The following is a 19338-nucleotide window of genomic DNA, read 5'->3' as shown; positions in this document are numbered from 1 at the left end:
CCAGCAAAGAAGCACTACATTTGAAGGTAGGCCGTGAAATACATCCAAAGGTACACCTCCAATTGACTCAAATGATATCAATTAGCCTACCAGAAGCTTCTAAAGCCATGAAAGGCCGCCATAGACAGACCTGGCTTAAGAGAAGACAGGCTATGTGCACACTGCCCACAAAATGAGGTGGAAACTGAGCTGTGCTTCCTAACAATGCATGACCATAGAGACTCATATTTCCCTCAGATTACACAGACCAACAAAGAATTTTAAAACAAACCCAATTTTGATAAACTCCCATATCTATTCGGTGAAATTCCAGTGTGCCATCACAGAAGCAACATTTGTTGTCACCTGTTGCCACAAGAAAAGGGCAACCAGTGAAAAACAAACACAATTGTAAAAACAACCCATATTTATGTTTATTTATGCCCCCCTTTGTACTTTAACAATGTGCACATCATTACAACACGGTACATAATGACATTTAAAAATGTTTTTATTCCTTTGAAAGTCTTGTGAGTTGTAATGTTTACTGTTCATTTCTGTTTATTTCACTTTTGTTTATTATCTATTATACATGATTTGTAAACATATGTATGTTTCCCATGCCAATAAAGCCCTTTGAATTGAATAAGTGAAGGAGAAAGATAGCGAGTAGAAGATAGGGACTCGGGCATGGAGAGCATGAGAAATCGAGGGAGAGAGAGAGTAGCATGGAAGCAGAGAAAGAAAGCCTTTGCCATGGAGGCCATTATGTAGTGTAAACCCCATGCAGGAGCATCCCTATGTGCTACTGCACGAGAGAGCGCGAGAAGGGACATTTATTTACCTTTTCATTTCTGAGATTTCAAAACGTTTTGGGGATCAAGTAGTAATCAAATTGTACTTATTGCTTATTTTGTTGTCATTATTGCTTTGTAATGAGCCATTATGTTAATCGGGCTATGATATGACCACAATGCTTAAGCTTTAGCATTTACACTTTGGGGAGGGGGGGGGGGGGGGGGGTAGAAAAATATGTTTTATTTTATTTATTTAACTGCGCCTAGTAAACTTGGCCAAATTGAATTAGAAAATGCCCTCATAGTACAGCGGATGCTTCAATGGCCCGAGTCACACGCACCGACACGTGCAACTGTACTGATTGCAGTGCGCCGGACCGACTGTATGTCCGCATTCGCTGCTCCTGGATAAAACACCGAGCAGAAACGACACTGTAATCTATGCCAAAATGTCACATATCCAAGGATCGTCAAACAAGTCTACATTTTGATATATTGCAACATTGTTTCACAAAACAGTAGCAGTGTAGCAGATCTAGCAGGTGAGAACAATGTAGTACACACTATATAGGGTGACATGCATTGTTAGGCATCTGCTTGCATGTCGGGAGGACACAAGGTTATAAAGTTGGGAAATATGATTAATGATAGCCAATTTTACAGCACTAACGTAACCACTATCACGATGTACCACCGTAACTAATAAGTTAGCTACTGTACAAAGCTGATGATCTGATTTATTAGACAAAGGTTAGAGACAAAGGGTTATTGTAACAAAATAGTCCCAAGTCTGTTGTAGAACCACCTATTTAAAGGGATGGGCAGCTCTATACTGTAATAACGCTGTTTGTATGCATTTTATCCACTGCTTCTCGTTAGGTTTTTATGGTATTACTATACTGGTAGTGAGGTATTATGGTAGCTATCGTTATCTATTTTACTTGGGCATCGTCATCCACAACGGGTTTTCTTCCTCGTTGCAGTGGCCCGTCCTCTCTCCTCCCTCTACCTCACTGACAGACATGTATGTCATTGTTGGTTTACAAACACTTTTGACGGTTCAAATAGCCTTTGAAGGCTCAGAGTCTATGAAATGAGATTCATTAGCTAGTAGATAATAGCTCTAGCTAGCCTTATCCTAGACCTAGGACATTGTTGATCGTACACGGGTAGAAGGCAGCTAATAAGACAGATGTTATCGTAAATGACAATAGTATTAGCTACACAGTAGTTAGTAACATTGGTTTCTGTTTTTCCACAGGTTCAGAACATAGACAATTAGGGCTAAGCCAAAGAGGCCGATATCGAAAGCAGTATACTGTCAGAAGAAGAACATAGATACCAGCGGCACAAGCCAGAGTGATCCCGTACGCTTAGCTAGCTACTGTACAGCTAGCTTGAGGGAGAAAAAAACATAAGATTGAAAACACTTACCAACGTAAAGGCTACCTTCAAGCCCTCCTCTCCGTTCTCACTGTCTGGTCATGGACTCAAATAGCCAGACAGACTATCCTCCAATTGATTTGTTATTTAATCACGAATAGTCTTTTCCTGCGGTGTTGTCGCTTCTTCCGCTTCGTCACAAACAGCCAGACCGTTTCTTTCACTGCGAGAAGAGGGGAAGCGGAAACACGTCAGCAGCCTCGCTTTCGTGCACGGTTTCCTTGGGTAGTAGAAGACTGTGGTCAGGATATCTTTATTATGCTACTGTAGAATGAAGACGGGCATTAATGTATTAAGCGTCAAATTGACTTTATCCGTTATAACTAATGTACCACAGTAATTGTTTTTACTCGGTGAAGCCCAGGCCAGCAGGTCTACTGAAAATCATTGGGACCAGACCAATTTTGTTAGCCCGGTGACTTGGCCCGAGCGGATAGTTTGACTGCGAGAGGGGCGGGCAGGTCCACAATGTACTGTGTGAACCAATTATTTATTTTGATAGACCTTGGATTGTAGATAATATGGGTGCGTTTGTAAATTCACTCTGGCTATCAACGCGTGTTTAGCAGATATTATTGCGAGTGAAGCGAAATGCTTGTAATATGTCCGGTGTCGGTAAACGTCGGCAAAGAAGCGTAATTAAATTGTTGCCAGCAGCACAGTTACAGTCACCAACGCCTTAGATAACATGAAAACATCCTAACCACCTCTGCTAGGTTAAGTAAAATGGTCAAAGGTGTTCCCTTGTTGTGTTGCTCATTTGCGTCTGGAAATAGCTTGTCAACTTTAGCCAGTTAACTTAAGTACTTCACTGCCATTGTAAGGTCAGAACACTCAGATCAACCCTACTCCTCTGTAAGAGCGTCCAGTGTGCGCTCTGATTTGACGAACTATCCGAAGCGCACTCTGACAAACTGGAGGCAATTTACGAACGCACCCTATGAGAACACAGATAAAACAAACAGATAGACATTTCACTGGATTTTTAAAATGTGAAGCATCCGCTTACTGTTTCCATCCACTACCAAATATGGTAGTGAGAGGAAGCCCACTGGAGCACAGTGGGAGAAGATGGAACGAGATGGATTTTAGCCGATATTATGCACATTTTCTTATCGATTAAACATTTAATCTCAATATAGTTGTCTGTTTCCAAAACTAGAATCTGTTATGAACAGAGTGGGCTAAGGTTTGTAAACTTTAACCTTTGCAAAACTTTTAAAGATCGCGTTGTTTATGAGTACAAAGGCGAATTGTTACTGCACACGCGCACTTCACAGGGTAGACGTTCCCTATAACGAAAAACATACAGATGATGCTAGAACGCACCAATAGGATCTCGCTTTCTTGTGCTTGGCTCTGCCCACTATGACTCATTTGTTCCCATTGGAAACGACAGGCGGTGGTATATCAATTCGCTTCAATTCAATTCGCTTTATTGGCATGACGTAACAATGTAAATATTGCCAAAGCTCATTTGGGATATTTACAATATAAAAAATAAATAAGAATGAAAATCTAAATTGTCAACGGGACAACAGTAACAACAATAACCAAGGGTCAAAATAACCATACATTCAACAATAACAATACGTATACAGTAGAGTACATGTGCAGGTTGATTGGTCTGTCAGCCACTGTCCCTCAACTTATGGCAGGCAGCAATATAGTGCGCTGACAACCCACAGCTCTGCGTCCTCCCCCAACAAGACGGGTAGCCTATCCTCATCAGAGAGGTCTTTGAGAGGTCTATATCTTGGTTTAGTCACAAAAATCTTTGAGGAGAAGCTTTGATCCCACTGGTAAGCCATATTGACACTCCTTAGAAAAGCCGCTTTCCATGGGAATGGATGGAATCTTTCGGTATTTCATTTAAATGGTTCTTGGACAAAATTAAATATATTTATGTATTTTTTTGTTGTTGTAGTGGGAAGAGTAATATTAGTACTTTCAAAAAATTATACTTTAAGGAAAATGGTTTTATATATTTTATTTGTATGTTTAGTTCACATATCATTTTAAAGTATGCATTAAGGTGTCTAATATAATAAACGTGGCTAAAACAAATGTAGACGTTAGTAAATGCATATCTATAGCTTCCAAAATATGTTTTGCAATTGTAGGGGAGTGCCAAGATGGAGACGCGAGGGTTTCAAAACAGCACACTAGATGACGTAAAAGGGGGTATCTATAAATCATTGATGTGAACCTTTGGTGTGTTAGTAAATTCACTCTGGAGTGCATGCTCTTAAATTCAGAGCGTTGTCAGATTGTCCTCTTAAATTCAGAGCATTTCTCTTTCGGAGGACACACTGGACGCTGTGGCCGAGGAGTAGAGTTGATCCGAGCGTTCTCTGACCTCAACGGCAGTCAAGCACCCAGGCTAAAAAAAAGAGACAACTGATAGACAACAAAAAAAGAGAGAACACCTCACTCTGACCATTTTACTCTCATTAGCAGAACTGGTTAGGCTGTTTTCATGTTATCCAGAGCGTTGGTAACTGTGATGTTGGCAACAATGTAACTATGCTTTTTTTTTTTGCTGACGTTTAGTGGCACCGGTCATATTCAACGGGTGTTGAGCGTTAGTAAATTCATCAATTATTCTGCGCTCTGCACACTCAGTTGAGTGTGCTCTGAAATCGGAGTAGGTAGCCAGAGTGAATTTACGAACGCGCCCTTTTGTACTTATTTTCAACTAGGAAAATATTACGGCGACGAGCCATACCAGAACGTAGTTACCAAAAACCCAAATATAGGAACCCCGCCTACTCGACCAATTGGATGAACTAGTGTAACGACGCGTATTCCTGTTATCGGGAAACGCCTCATTTTCAAAACGGCATATCTCGAGTTCAAGATTGAGGACTAAATACGTTCGGGAACAAGAGTCACAAATTCATAACTTTTAGAAAATGACAAGTTTTGGGCAAAAAAAAGAGTTGTCTTTTCTCGTTTAGATAACGAATAGCTTACTTTAGCTACTCTTACCTAAAATGAGCTAGCGAGCATAAAGGATTCCATCAAAGATTTTTGTAACTTAACCAAGATAGACCACAGCCTGTCATTTCAAATGAACAGAGCCAAGTACGAGCTAGCGAGATCCTATTGGCTTCGTTCTAACATCATCTGCATGTTTTCGTTAGGGAACGCATACTCTGTGACGCGTGTGTGCAATAACTCAATTCACCTTTGCATTTCCTAAAAGCTTTTGCAAAGGTTAACGTTAACAAACCTTGGTCCACTGTTCGTAACAGATTCTAGTTTTGGAAACAGAAAACTCTATTGAGATCAAATGTTTCATCGATGAGAAAATTTACAGAATGTCTGCCAAAAATCCATCTCGTTCAATCTTCTCCCACTGTCCACAAGTAGGCTTCCCCTCACTACCAAATATTATGTGGAAACACCAAAGTGGCTGCTTCACATTTTAAAATGTGATTCCATTCCTCTTAAAAACACAGAGGAGTTACTCTACTTGATAGAGCAACGTTATATGTTTCCCTATATGCCTTTCATTCTACTAGTAGTAGGTCATATGCTTTACCATCAACAAAAACACAGCCTTTGGTAGGGGAAATAAACAAAATAAGTTGGGAGAGTAAAATTCTCCTATTCAATAGTGTTCTTTTCAAGTTGTGGGCACAAACAAAACATGAATGCTACCAGGGGAAAAACGGACAAACAAAAAGTCTTAAGAGAAATATGCTACTGAAAGGAACAAGAAGGAAGGCAGTAAGTTAAAAGACAGATCACTGTCATTTAAACCATACACTTTTACAACATTTAATTGTAATACTACTGAAGTACTAACAATGGAATGTTCTTCCCCCCAAAAAATTAAGATGGGTTTTTAAACAGGTGTGTTTTCTGTGGTTACTATGGAAACTTATTTCAAAAGTACAATGCCTTCAGAAGGTATTCAATCCCCTTGACTTTTTACACATTTTGTTGTTACAGCCTAAATTCAAAGTGGATGAAATAAATATTTTTTTTCTCTTACCCATCTACACACAATACCCTCTAGTGACAAAGTGAAAACATATTTTTTAGAAATCAACGAACTTGCGCCACTGGGAAGGGGGATACCTAGTCAGTTGTACAACTGAATGCATTCAACTGAAATGTGTCTTCTGCATTTAACCCAACCCCTCTGAATCAGAGAGGTGCAGAGGGCTGCCTTAATCAACATCCACGTCATCGGAGCCCAGGGAACAGTGGGTTAACTGTCTTGTTCAGGGGAACAGTGGGTTAACTGCCTTGTTCATGGGAACAGTGGGTTAACTGCCTTGTTCAGGGGAACAGTGGGTTAACTGCCTTGCTCAGGGGAACAGTGGGTTAACTGCCTTGCTCAGGGGAACAGTGGGTTAACTGCCTTGCTCAGGGGAACAGTGGGTTAACTGCCTTGCTCAGGGGAACAGTGGGTTAACTGCCTTGTTCAGGGGAACAGTGGGTTAACTGCCTTGCTCATGTAAGCTCGGGGACCCGAGTCAAAACATACAGTAGCCTACACCAAAGTCAGATTTTTTTTTTTGCGGTGTCTGTACTTTATTTATACTTTTTGCAACTTTTACTTCACTGCATTCCTAAAGAAAATAATGTACTTTTTACTCCATACAATTTCCCTGATACCCAAAAGTACTCATTACATTTTGAATGCTTAGCAGGACAGGAAAATGGTCAAATTCACACACTTGTCAAGACAACATGCCTGGTCATTCCAAATGCCTGGTCATTCCAAATGCCTGGTCATTCCAAATGCCTCTGATCTGGCGGATTCACTGAACACGATTACTTTGTTTGTAAATGATGTTTAATCAGGCAAGAAAATGGCCCTGCCGAAATACTCCCACCCCTCGTAATTTTTAATCAAATACTTTCTATAGAACAAACATCACGTCAGGCAACCAAAGTTAATAATTCATGTATGTGTGTTATATTCAGGGATGGAAAGAGTACTTTAAAATCCTACTCAAGTTGAAGTACTGTTACTTTAATGAAATTGTAAATCAAGTAGAAGTAAAAGTACTGGTGTAAAAAAAAAAAAAAGTTTAAAAAAAAGTAGAATGTAGCAGATTTAAAAAGTACTCAGAGTAAAAGTTACATCTAAAATAATTTGCTATTTCAAATTTGGATGGTTATTTTGTATTATCCTTTTACAAGAATGGAAGTTCATGTGAAAAGGGTATGGCAACTGAATGCAAGCTTCACAAACAAATTAATAATTGTAAAAATAAAGTACTTTTCTATATACTGCTGTATATGTAATATTGTTAACATGTAACAATATATGCCCTGACCTTAGAGACGTTTTATTCCTCCATTTGGTTTGGTCAGGGTGTGATGTGGGGTGGGCATTCTATGTTTTCTGTTTCTATGTTTTAGCCGGGTATGGTTCTCAATCAGGGACAGCTGTCTATCGTTGTCTCTGATTGGGAATCTTACTTGGGCAGCCTTTTTTTTTTTTTTTTTTTACTTTTACACCTTAGTTGTGGGTAGTTGTCTTCGTTTGATGCAGGTATATCCTCACGGAGCTTCACGGTCATTGTTGTTGTTTTGTTGGCTCCATTTTAAAGAAATAAAGAGAAAATGTAAGCTCACCCCGTTGCACCCTGGTCCGGTCATTTCCCTGACGACGTTCGTGACAACACCAGAAAATAACGAAAACAAGATAAGATCCACCACAGCTGATTTTAATATTAAATCTTCAACTTCACATATACAAAATGTTCAAAAGCCATATTATTTGTGGAACAACCTATCGAACACTTAACTCACATCACTTCTCTCTGAATGGCTCTGATAAGTGGTAGGCACATTTGGCAAGATGCTTCCCGACCTCTTGAAGTTTTGATTTTAGTAAGCGGATCACTGGTAGCAGCCACCCCATATGCATGTTGGTCTCAGACTGTAAAATGTTCAAAGCTGAGACCAAAGGCTTCATCACTTTGCAGTACTCATTCAAGAAGGACATTTCTGCCGGGCTCATCCCTGAAAGACAAGGTGAATGTAATACCTCTTAGAATTCTAACATTTCATTGACAATATAATACTGTAATAGGAAAATATTTACGTTGATTCAAAGAATTGCTACTCACATTTTCAGTTAATTCTTGTCACACCTTTCTTATGGTATCCTCCCCCTTCTCTTGTATGATATGTGTGATCCTCTCCACAGTCAGGTAAGTTGAGTTCCAACTTGTTTAGATTTGGACGGATCAACTGCAGTTTGCACTCATTCTCTACAACTTCAGCAGCTAAGGTTGACCGTCCTGTTTTACTCCACATGGCATTTGGCAAAAGATGCTCTGGACAACCTTTTGTAGCCATCACTGTGTTTCTGCCAGCGCAGAATCTGTTGCAATTAGCTTCAGCAGGTGACATGCACACCGTTGATGCTGAGGGAGTTGATTATTCTAGGCCACTGTCATTTTCCAGGATGGAATAGGTGTCTTAGCATTCAACCTGCTCTGCTGGCTCTTCAGCATCTGTGTCTCGGTCTGCTGACTCGACTGCCTGGCTCTGCTCACCCAAAAAAAACATTGAATGCTTTGATGAAGTTTGATCCACTGTCTGTTGTGGTTCTTACTACTTTTCCCCTGATCCTGTATGCATAATGGATGTCGTCGAGGACACCTGCAAGCACATCACCTGTGTGGGAACCTCTCAATCTCCTGCAAGCGAGTGCAGCAGAACGTCAGTTTCTTAATCTATCAAGTGACCCCTATGTAACTCCTTTGATGAGCTGTCCAATCAGTGGTGGTGGCAACATAATGTACCCTAACGGTCTTCTTCGTGTGATTGGCTGCTTCATTTATTCTTGAACGAACAGTAGGTCTGGAGATTACTTTGCATTGAGGATGCAGGGTGGTTACCAACTCTTTAAAAGCTGGTTGTTTGACCGCAGAGAACGGCTGTTGGCCCTCACAGATCAAATCAATGACAAGCTTGTCAACGGTTGCTTGTGAGACGCACCTGGCTCCTCCCACTGCCATTTCAGATATCTTTGCAAGTTGAAGAGGTGTTTGATAGTTCCTTGGTTCTTTTGTTTGTGGTTGCAAAGGTGAGCATATTGTAGTTTGTCATCTTTAATGGATGTTTCCTCTGTGGACAAAATTACTGCATCAGTCTGGGCAAAATGTATATTGCCTGACTAGTTTGTATAAAACCAAACTTAACTTAAAACCGCATCAAATCTACAATCTAAGTATTTGGGCAATGACACTTTGTTTTGGCTCTGTAGTCCAGCACATTTGGATTTTAAAAGATCCAATGACAATGGGGTTAAAGTGCAGACTGTCAGCTATAAGATGTTTTTTATTCATATCAAATGAACCATTTAGAAATTACAGCATGTTTTGAATAATGTCACTGTCCAAATACTTATGGATGTTGGGGAATATTGTTATTTTCCCCAGTTATAAGAACTAACGTTATAGTTTTACCAAACATTGTTTTGGGATATTATTGGAAACTCAGTGATCCAACCAGATATAGCTAGGTAATAAACAAATAAGATAATGCACTTACCTAAAAATCCCAGGTCTCAAAATTATTTATTTTATCTAAACAAGTTCCTTAATTTCACTTTTAGCTATCCCCAACAATTTAAATTATGGGGATGGCTAACTACTAGCCACCATAATGTCAATGAGGTAGTAGCCCGCACTACAGGCAAAAGTTCCTTCAGCTGTGTTAAGACATTGGTCAGGGTTAGCGTCTAACTAGCTAGCAACAGGATGAGCTAGCTAACGTTAGCATTACGCTACAGATTGAATGAAACTGGCTACATAGCCTACACAACAAACGCCATTCATGGCAATAAAATACATTTACAACTTTACTTTAAAAAATATATACATATTTACACATTTACTTTTTGTACCATTACATGTTTCCTAAAATTTGAAGCAGAGTTTTTGTAGGCAGCCACCTCCACCATCTTTACATTCCATAGTTACTGTCTCCTCCTCTCTGCTTGAAGCGGAAGTGTTCTTTGAGATGCGGCCAGGCATTTCCTTCCTCGTGATCTTCAGAAGACCCGGCCACTGGCTCTGTCTATTGTCTCCTGAACCTTCTCAATCTCGTTAGGCTCCATTTATTTTTTCAAGTTGATTAGGAAACATTTTTTTCTTCTATTTTTTACTGTTTAAAAAAACTGTTTACCGATCAGTTGGTTTGCATACACAGCTGTGATTGGGCCGTTTTGGCGCGATTGAAATGTAAATGCATTGGTCCGTCTGGTCATGTCCTGGCTTACATTCAGGGCGGGATGTAAATGTAAAATGTTCTCTGTCTAAAATAAATCACTGCACAAAAATCACTGCATTTGACTAACCCAGTCAGTCACTTACTCACCTTGTCCACTGTGTGTGTGTGCCTCTCTGTGACATAAGCTAGACATCTAGCTGGCTAGCTCATCATGTCTCAGTCTAAACTGTACACTCTCAAATACAGAAAGGAGTGGGAATCAAACCCTGAATTCAAAGGCTGGTTGAAGCCGTTTATTGGAGACGATACACAGGCATACTGCCTGTATTGTAAGGCTGATTTCCACACCAAACTTTGATGTAAAAAAAAAAACATGACAACTCAAAAACATACTCAAAAGGCAAAGCCCGATAACAGTTCCACCCAAAACAAGCTGCCATTTATGGTTAATGCCACCATGGCATTAGCTATCGCTGAACACTGTTCCATGCTGGCATATGATCACATTGGAGAAGCATGTAGAGCTGCTTTCTCAGACTCGACTGCTGCTACCCACTTCAAAATGCACAGGACAACCTGCACATGTGGGATTCTGTGTTTTTACATTATAGCCATTGCCATATAAATATTATTAAATATTATCTGGTGTTGGCTGTGTGAGGTATCTGCATTTGTGCACTTGAGCATTATCATGAGATTAAACAACTGCTTGCTACATCTACTTGCCTGTTTGTGTGTGTGACAAGAGCTGAGTAACATGGTGTGACCTGCATGTTGCAAAACTGTAGATAACAGCCCAGCAGATGCTTTGTCCTTGTGTTTGTATGTGAGAATATTGAGCACATGGTGTGACTTGCTGTATCTTACAAAGTTGCAAGTCTAAACCACGCTCAGCCTCTACTGTGATAGGCCAACAGACGGGTTGGAACTATGTCCATCACAGTATAAGAACACTGTTTACATACATCCTGTCAGTTCCCTGTTTTGCCCTGCGTGGTATTACAGTGAGCCCGTATATACGAAAGTTGCATTTGCCATTTATTACTTAGCTAATAAAAAATACATAGTATACAATCGGTAACTCATTGTCATATTTTTCCTGATACCAGATTCGAATTTACGCAACTCTAACACACAAATTATTAATGGTGTTCTAGCACCAACATACTTTCTGAAAAAGTTGGTCGCAGATGTAAGTGTTTCTAAGTACCTGGGGGTTGTGATAAGGTACTTTAGTGACACCAAGCAGACAATTATCAACATTTCTGGGACTTGTTGAGTTGGAGGGAGGAGATGCCAAATCTATAGCCCGTGCTGTTGTGGCTTTCCTCGAGAAGTGTTGTCTTAAAGAGAAACTCCTGGGGATAGGGATTGACAATGCCTCTTATGAAGGGATTAACAATGGGGTCCATAAAGTGATGGAAGAGGAGTATGGCCTCAAATCTGATTCGTATTCGCTTTGTGTGCCACTCTCTGCAGCTTGCTCATTTGTAGTTCTAAACATAAAGTGAGTAAGAAACACCCTGTCTCTCCCACAACGTTATTCCTCGCTTCTACAGCGTCCATCACAATTACATGCAGATGGCAAAATTATGCAAATTAGGCGATGATGTCATTTAGTGACTTTTAGGAAAGCCAATAGCTACTTTCCTTACTGAGGAGTTGGCAACACTGCATGTTACTTGTCACTGACAAACATGTGAACAGTTCTAGCTACTACTAACACGGAACCCAAACCGTCTGAGCGCCATCGTGCATACATTTATTTTGTCCCCCTGCACCAAACGTGATCACGATACGCAGGTTAAAATATCAAAACAAACTCTGAACCAATGACATTCATTTGGGGACAGGTCAAAAAGCATTAAACATGTATGTTAGCTTGCTGTTGCTAGCTAATTTGCCCTGGGATATAAACATTGAGTTGTTATTTTACCTGAAATGCACAAGGTCCTCTACTCCGACAATTAATCCACACATAAAATGGCCAACCGAATCATTTCTAGTCATCTCTCTGTTTGAATGCTAAATGACGAGACAGAGGCATTGATGCGAGTAACCAGTCTTGTTCAGTACATCACAACACATCCGGGTATCTCAAGCACCCCGGTAAAACACAAGAGTTGCAGTAATGAACATTTACCAACAGATGGCATCACTGTGCCATCTTACACCCATAACACTCTCCTCCTTCCAGGCCTTTTCATCTTTGAACTTATATGGTGATCGCATCTAAACTTTCATAGTATTACCACGACCACCGGCAAAACAGTTAGTCTTTCAATCACCCACGTGGGTATAACCAATGAGGAGATGGCACGTGGGTACCTGCTTCTATAAACCAATGAGGAGATGGGAGAGGCACGACTTTCAGCACGATATGCGTCTATTTTAGCCCTTGGCATCGCAGACCCTCGTTGGCGCCCGTGAGCAGTGTGGGTGAATAATTGAATAACGTGGATTTCAACATTTATTTTGCGACGCTCGCGCACGCGACCTGTCCGGTCTGGTCAGCATGTAAAGGCGAAAACTTTATGTGCTTGCCATGATGATGTGCATCCCTTTTCTAGATTGTACTCTAAGTACATTTTGAATTAGGTAAAGTAGTTAAGTACTTAAGTACAGCCTTTTGAAAAATACTAAATGTACAAGTACACAGAAAAGCTACTCAATTACAGGAACATGAGTAGTTGTAATTCGTTACTTCCACCCCTGGTTATATTAAACACAGAGGAAGGAGTAAAATGTAGGCAAGCAATAAACAGTTCAGAACAACTACTAGTCGAATACGACATGGGAGAGATGCCGAATTATGGCAAAGTTATTTATAGACAAATACACCTTAAAACAAATAGCTAAACCAAAAACTGCAGACATTACTAGTGCCTACCCTGCGATCAAACCGCCATAAAAAATGAAACCGAACGTGATCATTGACAGCTGCCTTGAAGGAACACAGAGCAGAAATCTTGAACTAGCAGTTGCAGAATTGAAGTTTGAATGTGTGCGCGTTCACGCGAAGGGGAAGGGCGATTTTATGTCGGCTCGGGCGCAAAGTAGACTCATTACGAAATAACAAGACGCCATCGTCATGCGCGACCATTTATTATGTTGGAAACAACGGCTGGCCATATTGGAGGCTGTGTCTGGGACATATTATAGCTCAAAGTAAATATTATAGTTTAAAGTAAGAGGCGTCCGTCTCGTAAAAATACCTACAAACGTGCAGCGGCAGTAGTAGTTGCTGTTATTATTTTGGAAATAAGATTAAAATAGTTTAGTCATGTTGGCCCAATTGGTGTACAAGGAATTTCTCTCAAAACCATGGTTTCTATGGTTATACACATCATTGCGGTCGAATTCGCAACAGGTTCGCGTCCGTCTTCTCCCCAATCCTCGCTGTTTCTTCGACGAACCGGTGCACGTCAAGGTAGATGGACTTTCTCCGCACCAGAAAGTGGAATTGAGGTCCAAACTCAGGGACGATAAAGGGATCATCTTCAAAGCTTCCGCTCTGTACTCCGCAGATTCTACAGGACAGGTAGACCTGTGCCTCTCCCCCTCTCTGGGTGGAAGTTATACAGGAGTTGAACCCATGGGCTTGTTTTGGGCAATGACGCCCGAGACTCCACACCACAAACTATTGAAAAAGAATTTGTTGAGTTCAATGATGGTTGATATAGACGCGCTGCACGAGGACACAGGTGAGATCTTGGCAACAGAGACTATCGAGAGGCAGTTCATGACGGAAGGGCTGAGGAGGATACCGTTGGGCATGAAAAATGGGAGAATTCGGGGGACCCTCTTTCTACCACCAGGTTAGTTGTGTAGGCTTGGCCTATCCGTTAATTTGATGAATAGTAAAAAAATATCTCTGTATATATTTCCATTGTCGTTGTCCCCTGTTTCGTCATGCCTTTCTGAAGTGTATGTAGTTTCACATTTCTCTCCTATCACATCGTCCTCTTGTCTGTCATCTATCGTTTACTTTGCACATATGCTTGAAAGTGTTCTTAAAGTGTCGTGAGATCTCCTCAGAAAAACACAAATTACACTTGTAGGATAATAGGCCTTTGTATTAGGCTACACAACTTTGCATCATAGACTCATAAAACAGAATGTGTATGTGTTTGAAGGAAACCGTTACAGAACAGCCTTGAGATTATATGTCGCTATCTCTCGGCAAGCGAGCGGCAGGTAGCCAAGTGGGCCAGTAACCGGAAGGTCACTGGTTGCCCTTGAACAAGGCAGTAAACCCCCCAACAACTTCTCCCCATGACGTTGATGTCGATTAAAAATATCCCCCGGACCTCTGATTCAAAGGGGCTGGGCTAAATGCGTTTCAGTTGTGCAACTGACAACAACGGTTGCCCAACAACCTTTTCCTATTGCCCCATCCTCAGGGCCAGGTCCATTTCCTGGTGTCCTGGATATGTATATTCTGGGTGGAGGTGTATCTGAAGTCCGGGCCAGTCTGCTGGCTAACAAAGGCTTTGTGGTTCTGGCGCTGGGCTACTCTGGCTTCCAGGACCTGCCCAAAACCTTACCCAAATACTTTGACCTGGAGTACTTTGAAGAGGCCATCACATTCCTGAGGAGACAGCCTCAGGTTAGTTGCGGAAGAAGAGCAAGGCCCTGTATTTATGAAACATCTCATAGTAAGAGTGCTGATCTAGGATTTACCCTCCTCTATAGAATGTCGAGCACTCTTACTATGAGATGCATTGTGAATATGGGCCATTTCTTCCATCCATGAGAGGTAAATGCCACCTTGAGGTTCCTTTCACTGGACTTCAATATTTTGTTAACTGTGTAACTGCTGCCACCTAGTGGCTGTTTCTCTACACATCATATCAACTAAACAGTCACACTCATAACAATGACAACATAACAACAATGCTTTTTTATGTGTTCAGTTTAACCATGCTATTTATTGGTTTGTCAAAACCAGGTTACTTTGATTGTCTGTAATGATTTTTAGTCTCTTGGCAAACCATTGTCTCTTTCTCTAGGTCCAGGGTCCAGGAATAGGAATCCTGTCCATCTCTAAGAGTGGCGAACTGGCTCTGTCCATGGCCTCTTTTCTCTCTGGCATCTCAGCCACAGTCTGGATCAACGGCTGCAACGCTAATGTCGTGACACCACTGCACTACAGAGACCTCGTCATCCCTCCCCTCGTGCCTAGCCTAGAGAACATCACCCTCACACCGTCCGGCCTTCTCGATATCCGAGACACCTTACCAGATCCGATAGCAGAAAGGAACCGCGGTTCCGTGATCCCGATAGAACGATCCGGTTCTAGGTTCCTTTTTGTTGTCTCCGAGGACGACAGGAACTGGAACAGCTGTCTCTTTGCCCAGCAGGCCGCCGCCCAGCTGAGGCATCATGGGAAAGATAACTTTGAGGTGGTGACTTACCCCAGGGCGGGTCATTTCCTGGAGGTGCCCTACATGCCCCACTGCCCGTCTGGCTTCCACTCTGCGGTGGGTAAAGTGGTGGTGTTTGGGGGGGAAGCTAAAGCCCACCATGAGGCTCAGCTGGACCTGTGGAGGAGGGTCCCGGAGTTCTTCAGGACACACCTGAAGCACAACAGCAACACTGTCCAGAAAGCCAGGCTGTAACACTAAGAGAATGGCTGCTTTCCTGGTTGACTATTTTGCAGACTCCTGCCAGATCTCAATGTGTGGATAGGTGTTTAACATATCAGCCTACCACATCATATGATATAGTAATCTGATGTCTTACAGTGCAGTCAATGAAGTGGCACATAACCATTGCTGAATGCAATGCAATGCCTGCAATGTAGTCAGCCTGGAACGCAACTAAATTATCCAATTGGAGACGAGTATCATGAATAAGCCTGTGAATGTGCTGCTGTACTTTATTTAACTGGATTCTGTTAACAATAACTTTGATATATTATATACAGTACCAATCATCTGTTTGTACACACCAACTCATTCAAGGGTTTTTCTTTATTTGTACTATTTTCTACATTGTAGAATAATAGTGAAGACGACATCAAAACTATGAAATAACACATATGGAATCATGTAGTAAACCAAATCAAAATACACTGCTCAAAAAAATAAAGGGAACACTAAAATAACACATCCTAGATCTGAATGAATGAAATATTCTTATTGAATACGTTTGTCATTACATAGTTAAATGTGCTGACAACAAAATCACACAAAAATTATCAATGGAAATCAAATGTATCAACCCATGGAGGTCTGGATTTAGAGTCACACTCAAAATTAAAGTGGAAAACCACACTACAGGCTGATCCAACTTTGATGTAATGTCCTTAAAACAAGTCAAAATGAGGCTCAGTAGTGTGTGTATGACCTCCCTACAGCGCCTGGGCATGCTCCTGACGAGGTGGCGGATGGTCTCCTGAGGGATCTCCTCCCAGACCTGGACTAAAGCATGATGTCCCAGATGTGCTCAATTGGATTCAGGTCTGGGGAACGGGCGGGCCAGTCCATAGCATCAATGCCTTCCTCTTGCAGGAACTGCTGACACACTCCAGCCACATGAGGTCTAGCATTGTCTTGCATTAGGAGGAACCCAGGGCCAACCGCACCAGAATATGGTCTCACAAGGGGTCTGAGGATCTCATCTCGGTACCTAATGGCAGTCAGGCTACCTCTGGCGAGCACATGGAGGGCTGTGCGGCCCCCCAAAGAGGGCTGTGCGGCCCCCCTGTAAGCACAACCCCCACCTGTGGACGTCGGGCCCACATACCACCCTCATGGAGTCTGTTTCTGACCGTTTGAGCAGACACATGCACATTTGTGGCCTGCTGAAGGTCATTTTGCAGGGCTCTGGCAGTGCTCCTCTTTGCACAAAGGCGGAGGTAGCGGTCCTGCTGCTGGGTTGTTGCCCTCCTATGGCCTCCTCCACATCTCCTGATGTACTGGCCTGTCTCCTGGTAGCGCCTCCATGCTCTGGACACTACGCTGACAGACACAGCAAACCTTCTTGCCACAGCTCACATTGATGTGCCATCCTGGATGAGCTGCACTACCTGAGCCACTTGTGTGGGTTGTAGACTCAGTCTCATGCTACCACTAGAGTGAAAGCACCGCCAGCATTCAAAAGTGACCAAAACATCAGCCAGGAAGCTTAAGAACTGTGAAGTGGTCTGTGGTCCCCACCTGCAGAACCACTCCTTTATTGGGGGTGTCTTGCTATTTGCCTATAATTTCCACCTGATGTCTATTCCATTTGCACAACAGCATGTGAAATGTATTGTCAATCAGTGTTGCTTCCTAAGTGGACAGTTTGATTTCACAGAAGTGTGATTGACTTGGAGTTACATTGTGTTGTTTAAGTGTTCCCTTTATTTTTTTGAGCAGTGTATATTTGCCTTTGCCTTGATGAGAGCTTTGCATGCTCTTGGCATTCTGTCAGCCAGCTTCCTGAGGTAGTTACCTGGAATGCATTTCAATTAACAGGTGTGCCTTGTTAAAAGTTAATTTGTGGAATTTCTTTCCTTAATACGTTTGAGCCAATCAGTTGTGTTGTGACAAGGTAGGGGTGGTATATAGAAGATAGCCCTATTTGGTAAAATACCAAGTCCATATTATGGCAAGAACAGCTCAAATAAGCAAAGAGAAATTACACTCCATCATTACTTTCAAGAACCATCAAGCGCTATGGTGAAACTGGCTCTCATGAGGACTGCCACAGGAAAGGAAGACCTAGAATTACCTCTGCTGCAGAGGATAAGGTCATTAGAGTTGACTGCACCTCAGAAATTGCAGCCCAAATAATAATTGCAGCCCAAATAAATGCTTCACAGAGTTCAAGTAACAGACACATTTCAAAATCAGCTTTTCAGAGTAGACTGTGTGAATCAATCGAATTGCTGCAAAGAAACCACTACTAAAGGACAGAAGAAGAGCAATGGACTTTAGACTGTTGAAAATCTATCCTTTGGTCTGATGAGTCCAAATTTGAGATTTTTGGTTCCAACTGCTGGGTCTTTGTAAGACGCAGAGTAGGTCGACGGATGATCTCCGCATGTGTAGTTCCCACCGTGAAGCATGGAGGTGTGATGGTGTGTGAGGGTGCTTTGCTGGTGACACTGTGATTTATTTAGAATTCAAGGCATACTTAAACAGCATGGCTACCACAGCATTCTGCAGCGATACGTCATCGTATCTGGTTTGTGCTTAGAGGGACTATATTTGTTTTTCAACAGGACAATGACCCAACACACCTCCAGGCTGGGTAAGGGCTATTTGACCAAAAAGGAGAGTGATGGAGTGCTGCATCCGATGACCTGGCCTCCACAATCACCCGACCTCAACCTAATGAGTCAGGCTGCAGAGTAAAGGAAAAGCAGCCAGCAAGTGCTCAGCATATGTGGGAACTCTTTCAAGACTGTTGGAAAAGCATTCCAGGTGATGCTGGTTGAGAGAATGCCTAGAGTGTGCAAAGCTGTCATCAAGGCTAAGGGTGGCTATTTGAAGAATCTCAAATATACTATTTATTTTGATTGGGTTAACACTGTTTTTTTTGGTTACTACATGATTCTATAAGTGTTATTTCATAGTGTTGATGTCTTCACTATTATTCTACAATGTAGAAAATAGTAAAAATAAAGAAAAACCCTTGAATGAGTAGGTGTTCTAATACCTTTTGACTGGCAGTGTATATCCAGTGGCGATTTTAGCATGTAACTCTTGGTGGGGCAAAAAAAAAAGAAGTGGGATGCATGCCAGCAAAGCCACAATACATTAATTGCACTGTAACGGTGACAAACGGTGTCCACAAACTGTTAGGGCCAACAGCAGAGTCCCAGCACCTTCAGAATGGCCATGTCTGGCAGTGAAACAGTTCATTCAGCCTCATTTCCTGCCTTAAAAAACAAACAAACAGCTGAAATGGCTGACTT

General features: G+C 41.8%; 2 protein-coding genes and 1 long non-coding RNA gene across 5 annotated transcripts in view; 1 reads left to right on the top strand and 2 right to left on the bottom strand.

The window, feature by feature from the left end:
• LOC118964474 (sushi domain-containing protein 6-like) overlaps nucleotides 1–2633 on the bottom strand; it is a 59990-nt gene extending 57357 nt beyond the window's left edge. Inside the window, exon 1 of one of the 2 annotated variants that reach the window (XR_005051532.1) lies at nucleotides 2211–2633. The gene's annotated coding sequence lies outside the window, so the exon portion shown is untranslated. The remainder of the gene's footprint in view (nucleotides 1–2210) is intronic. The other variant, XM_036976233.1, reaches the window with a different exon arrangement.
• A 5258-nt stretch (nucleotides 2634–7891) lies between these two features.
• Nucleotides 7892–10516, bottom strand: LOC110522590. The gene is made up of 3 exons (XR_002473345.2): nucleotides 9750–10516; nucleotides 8318–9323; nucleotides 7892–8210 (listed from the first exon to the last, which is right to left on the bottom strand). It is a non-coding gene; the product is annotated as an uncharacterized LOC110522590 (long non-coding RNA).
• A 2958-nt stretch (nucleotides 10517–13474) lies between these two features.
• On the top strand, nucleotides 13475–18703 carry LOC110522589 (acyl-coenzyme A thioesterase 1). 2 transcript variants are annotated; one of them, XM_036976232.1, is made up of 4 exons: nucleotides 13475–14248; nucleotides 14834–15039; nucleotides 15443–15913; nucleotides 18643–18703. In XM_036976232.1, the coding sequence occupies exons 1-4, from the start codon at nucleotides 13714–13716 to the stop codon at nucleotides 18673–18675; spliced, it is 1245 nt and encodes a 414-aa protein (XP_036832127.1). In that variant the 5' UTR covers nucleotides 13475–13713; the 3' UTR covers nucleotides 18676–18703. The 2 variants fall into 2 exon arrangements, with proteins under 2 accessions (XP_036832127.1, XP_021456716.2); XM_021601041.2 differs by lacking the exon at nucleotides 18643–18703 and having other exon boundaries at nucleotides 15443–16726.
• Nucleotides 18704–19338: the final 635 nt, after the last annotated feature.

This window comes from Oncorhynchus mykiss, chromosome 4 (genome assembly GCF_013265735.2).
Source record: "Oncorhynchus mykiss isolate Arlee chromosome 4, USDA_OmykA_1.1, whole genome shotgun sequence".
Lineage (NCBI taxonomy): Eukaryota > Metazoa > Chordata > Actinopteri > Salmoniformes > Salmonidae > Oncorhynchus > Oncorhynchus mykiss.
Note: the sequence above shows the minus strand (reverse complement) of the source record. Positions and strands in the feature narration are given on the sequence as shown.

What these genes read in the sequence shown, in the direction of transcription:
- LOC110522589 (XM_021601041.2), top strand. Translation starts at nt 13,714, where the DNA reads ATGTTGGCCCAATTGGTGTACAAGGAATTTCTCTCAAAACCATGGTTT. An exon ending in GACCCTCTTTCTACCACCAG is followed by an intron (nt 14,249 to 14,833) that starts GTTAGTTGTGTA and finishes CCCCATCCTCAG; the next exon opens with GGCCAGGTCCATTTCCTGGT. An exon ending in TCCTGAGGAGACAGCCTCAG is followed by an intron (nt 15,040 to 15,442) that starts GTTAGTTGCGGA and finishes CTCTTTCTCTAG; the next exon opens with GTCCAGGGTCCAGGAATAGG.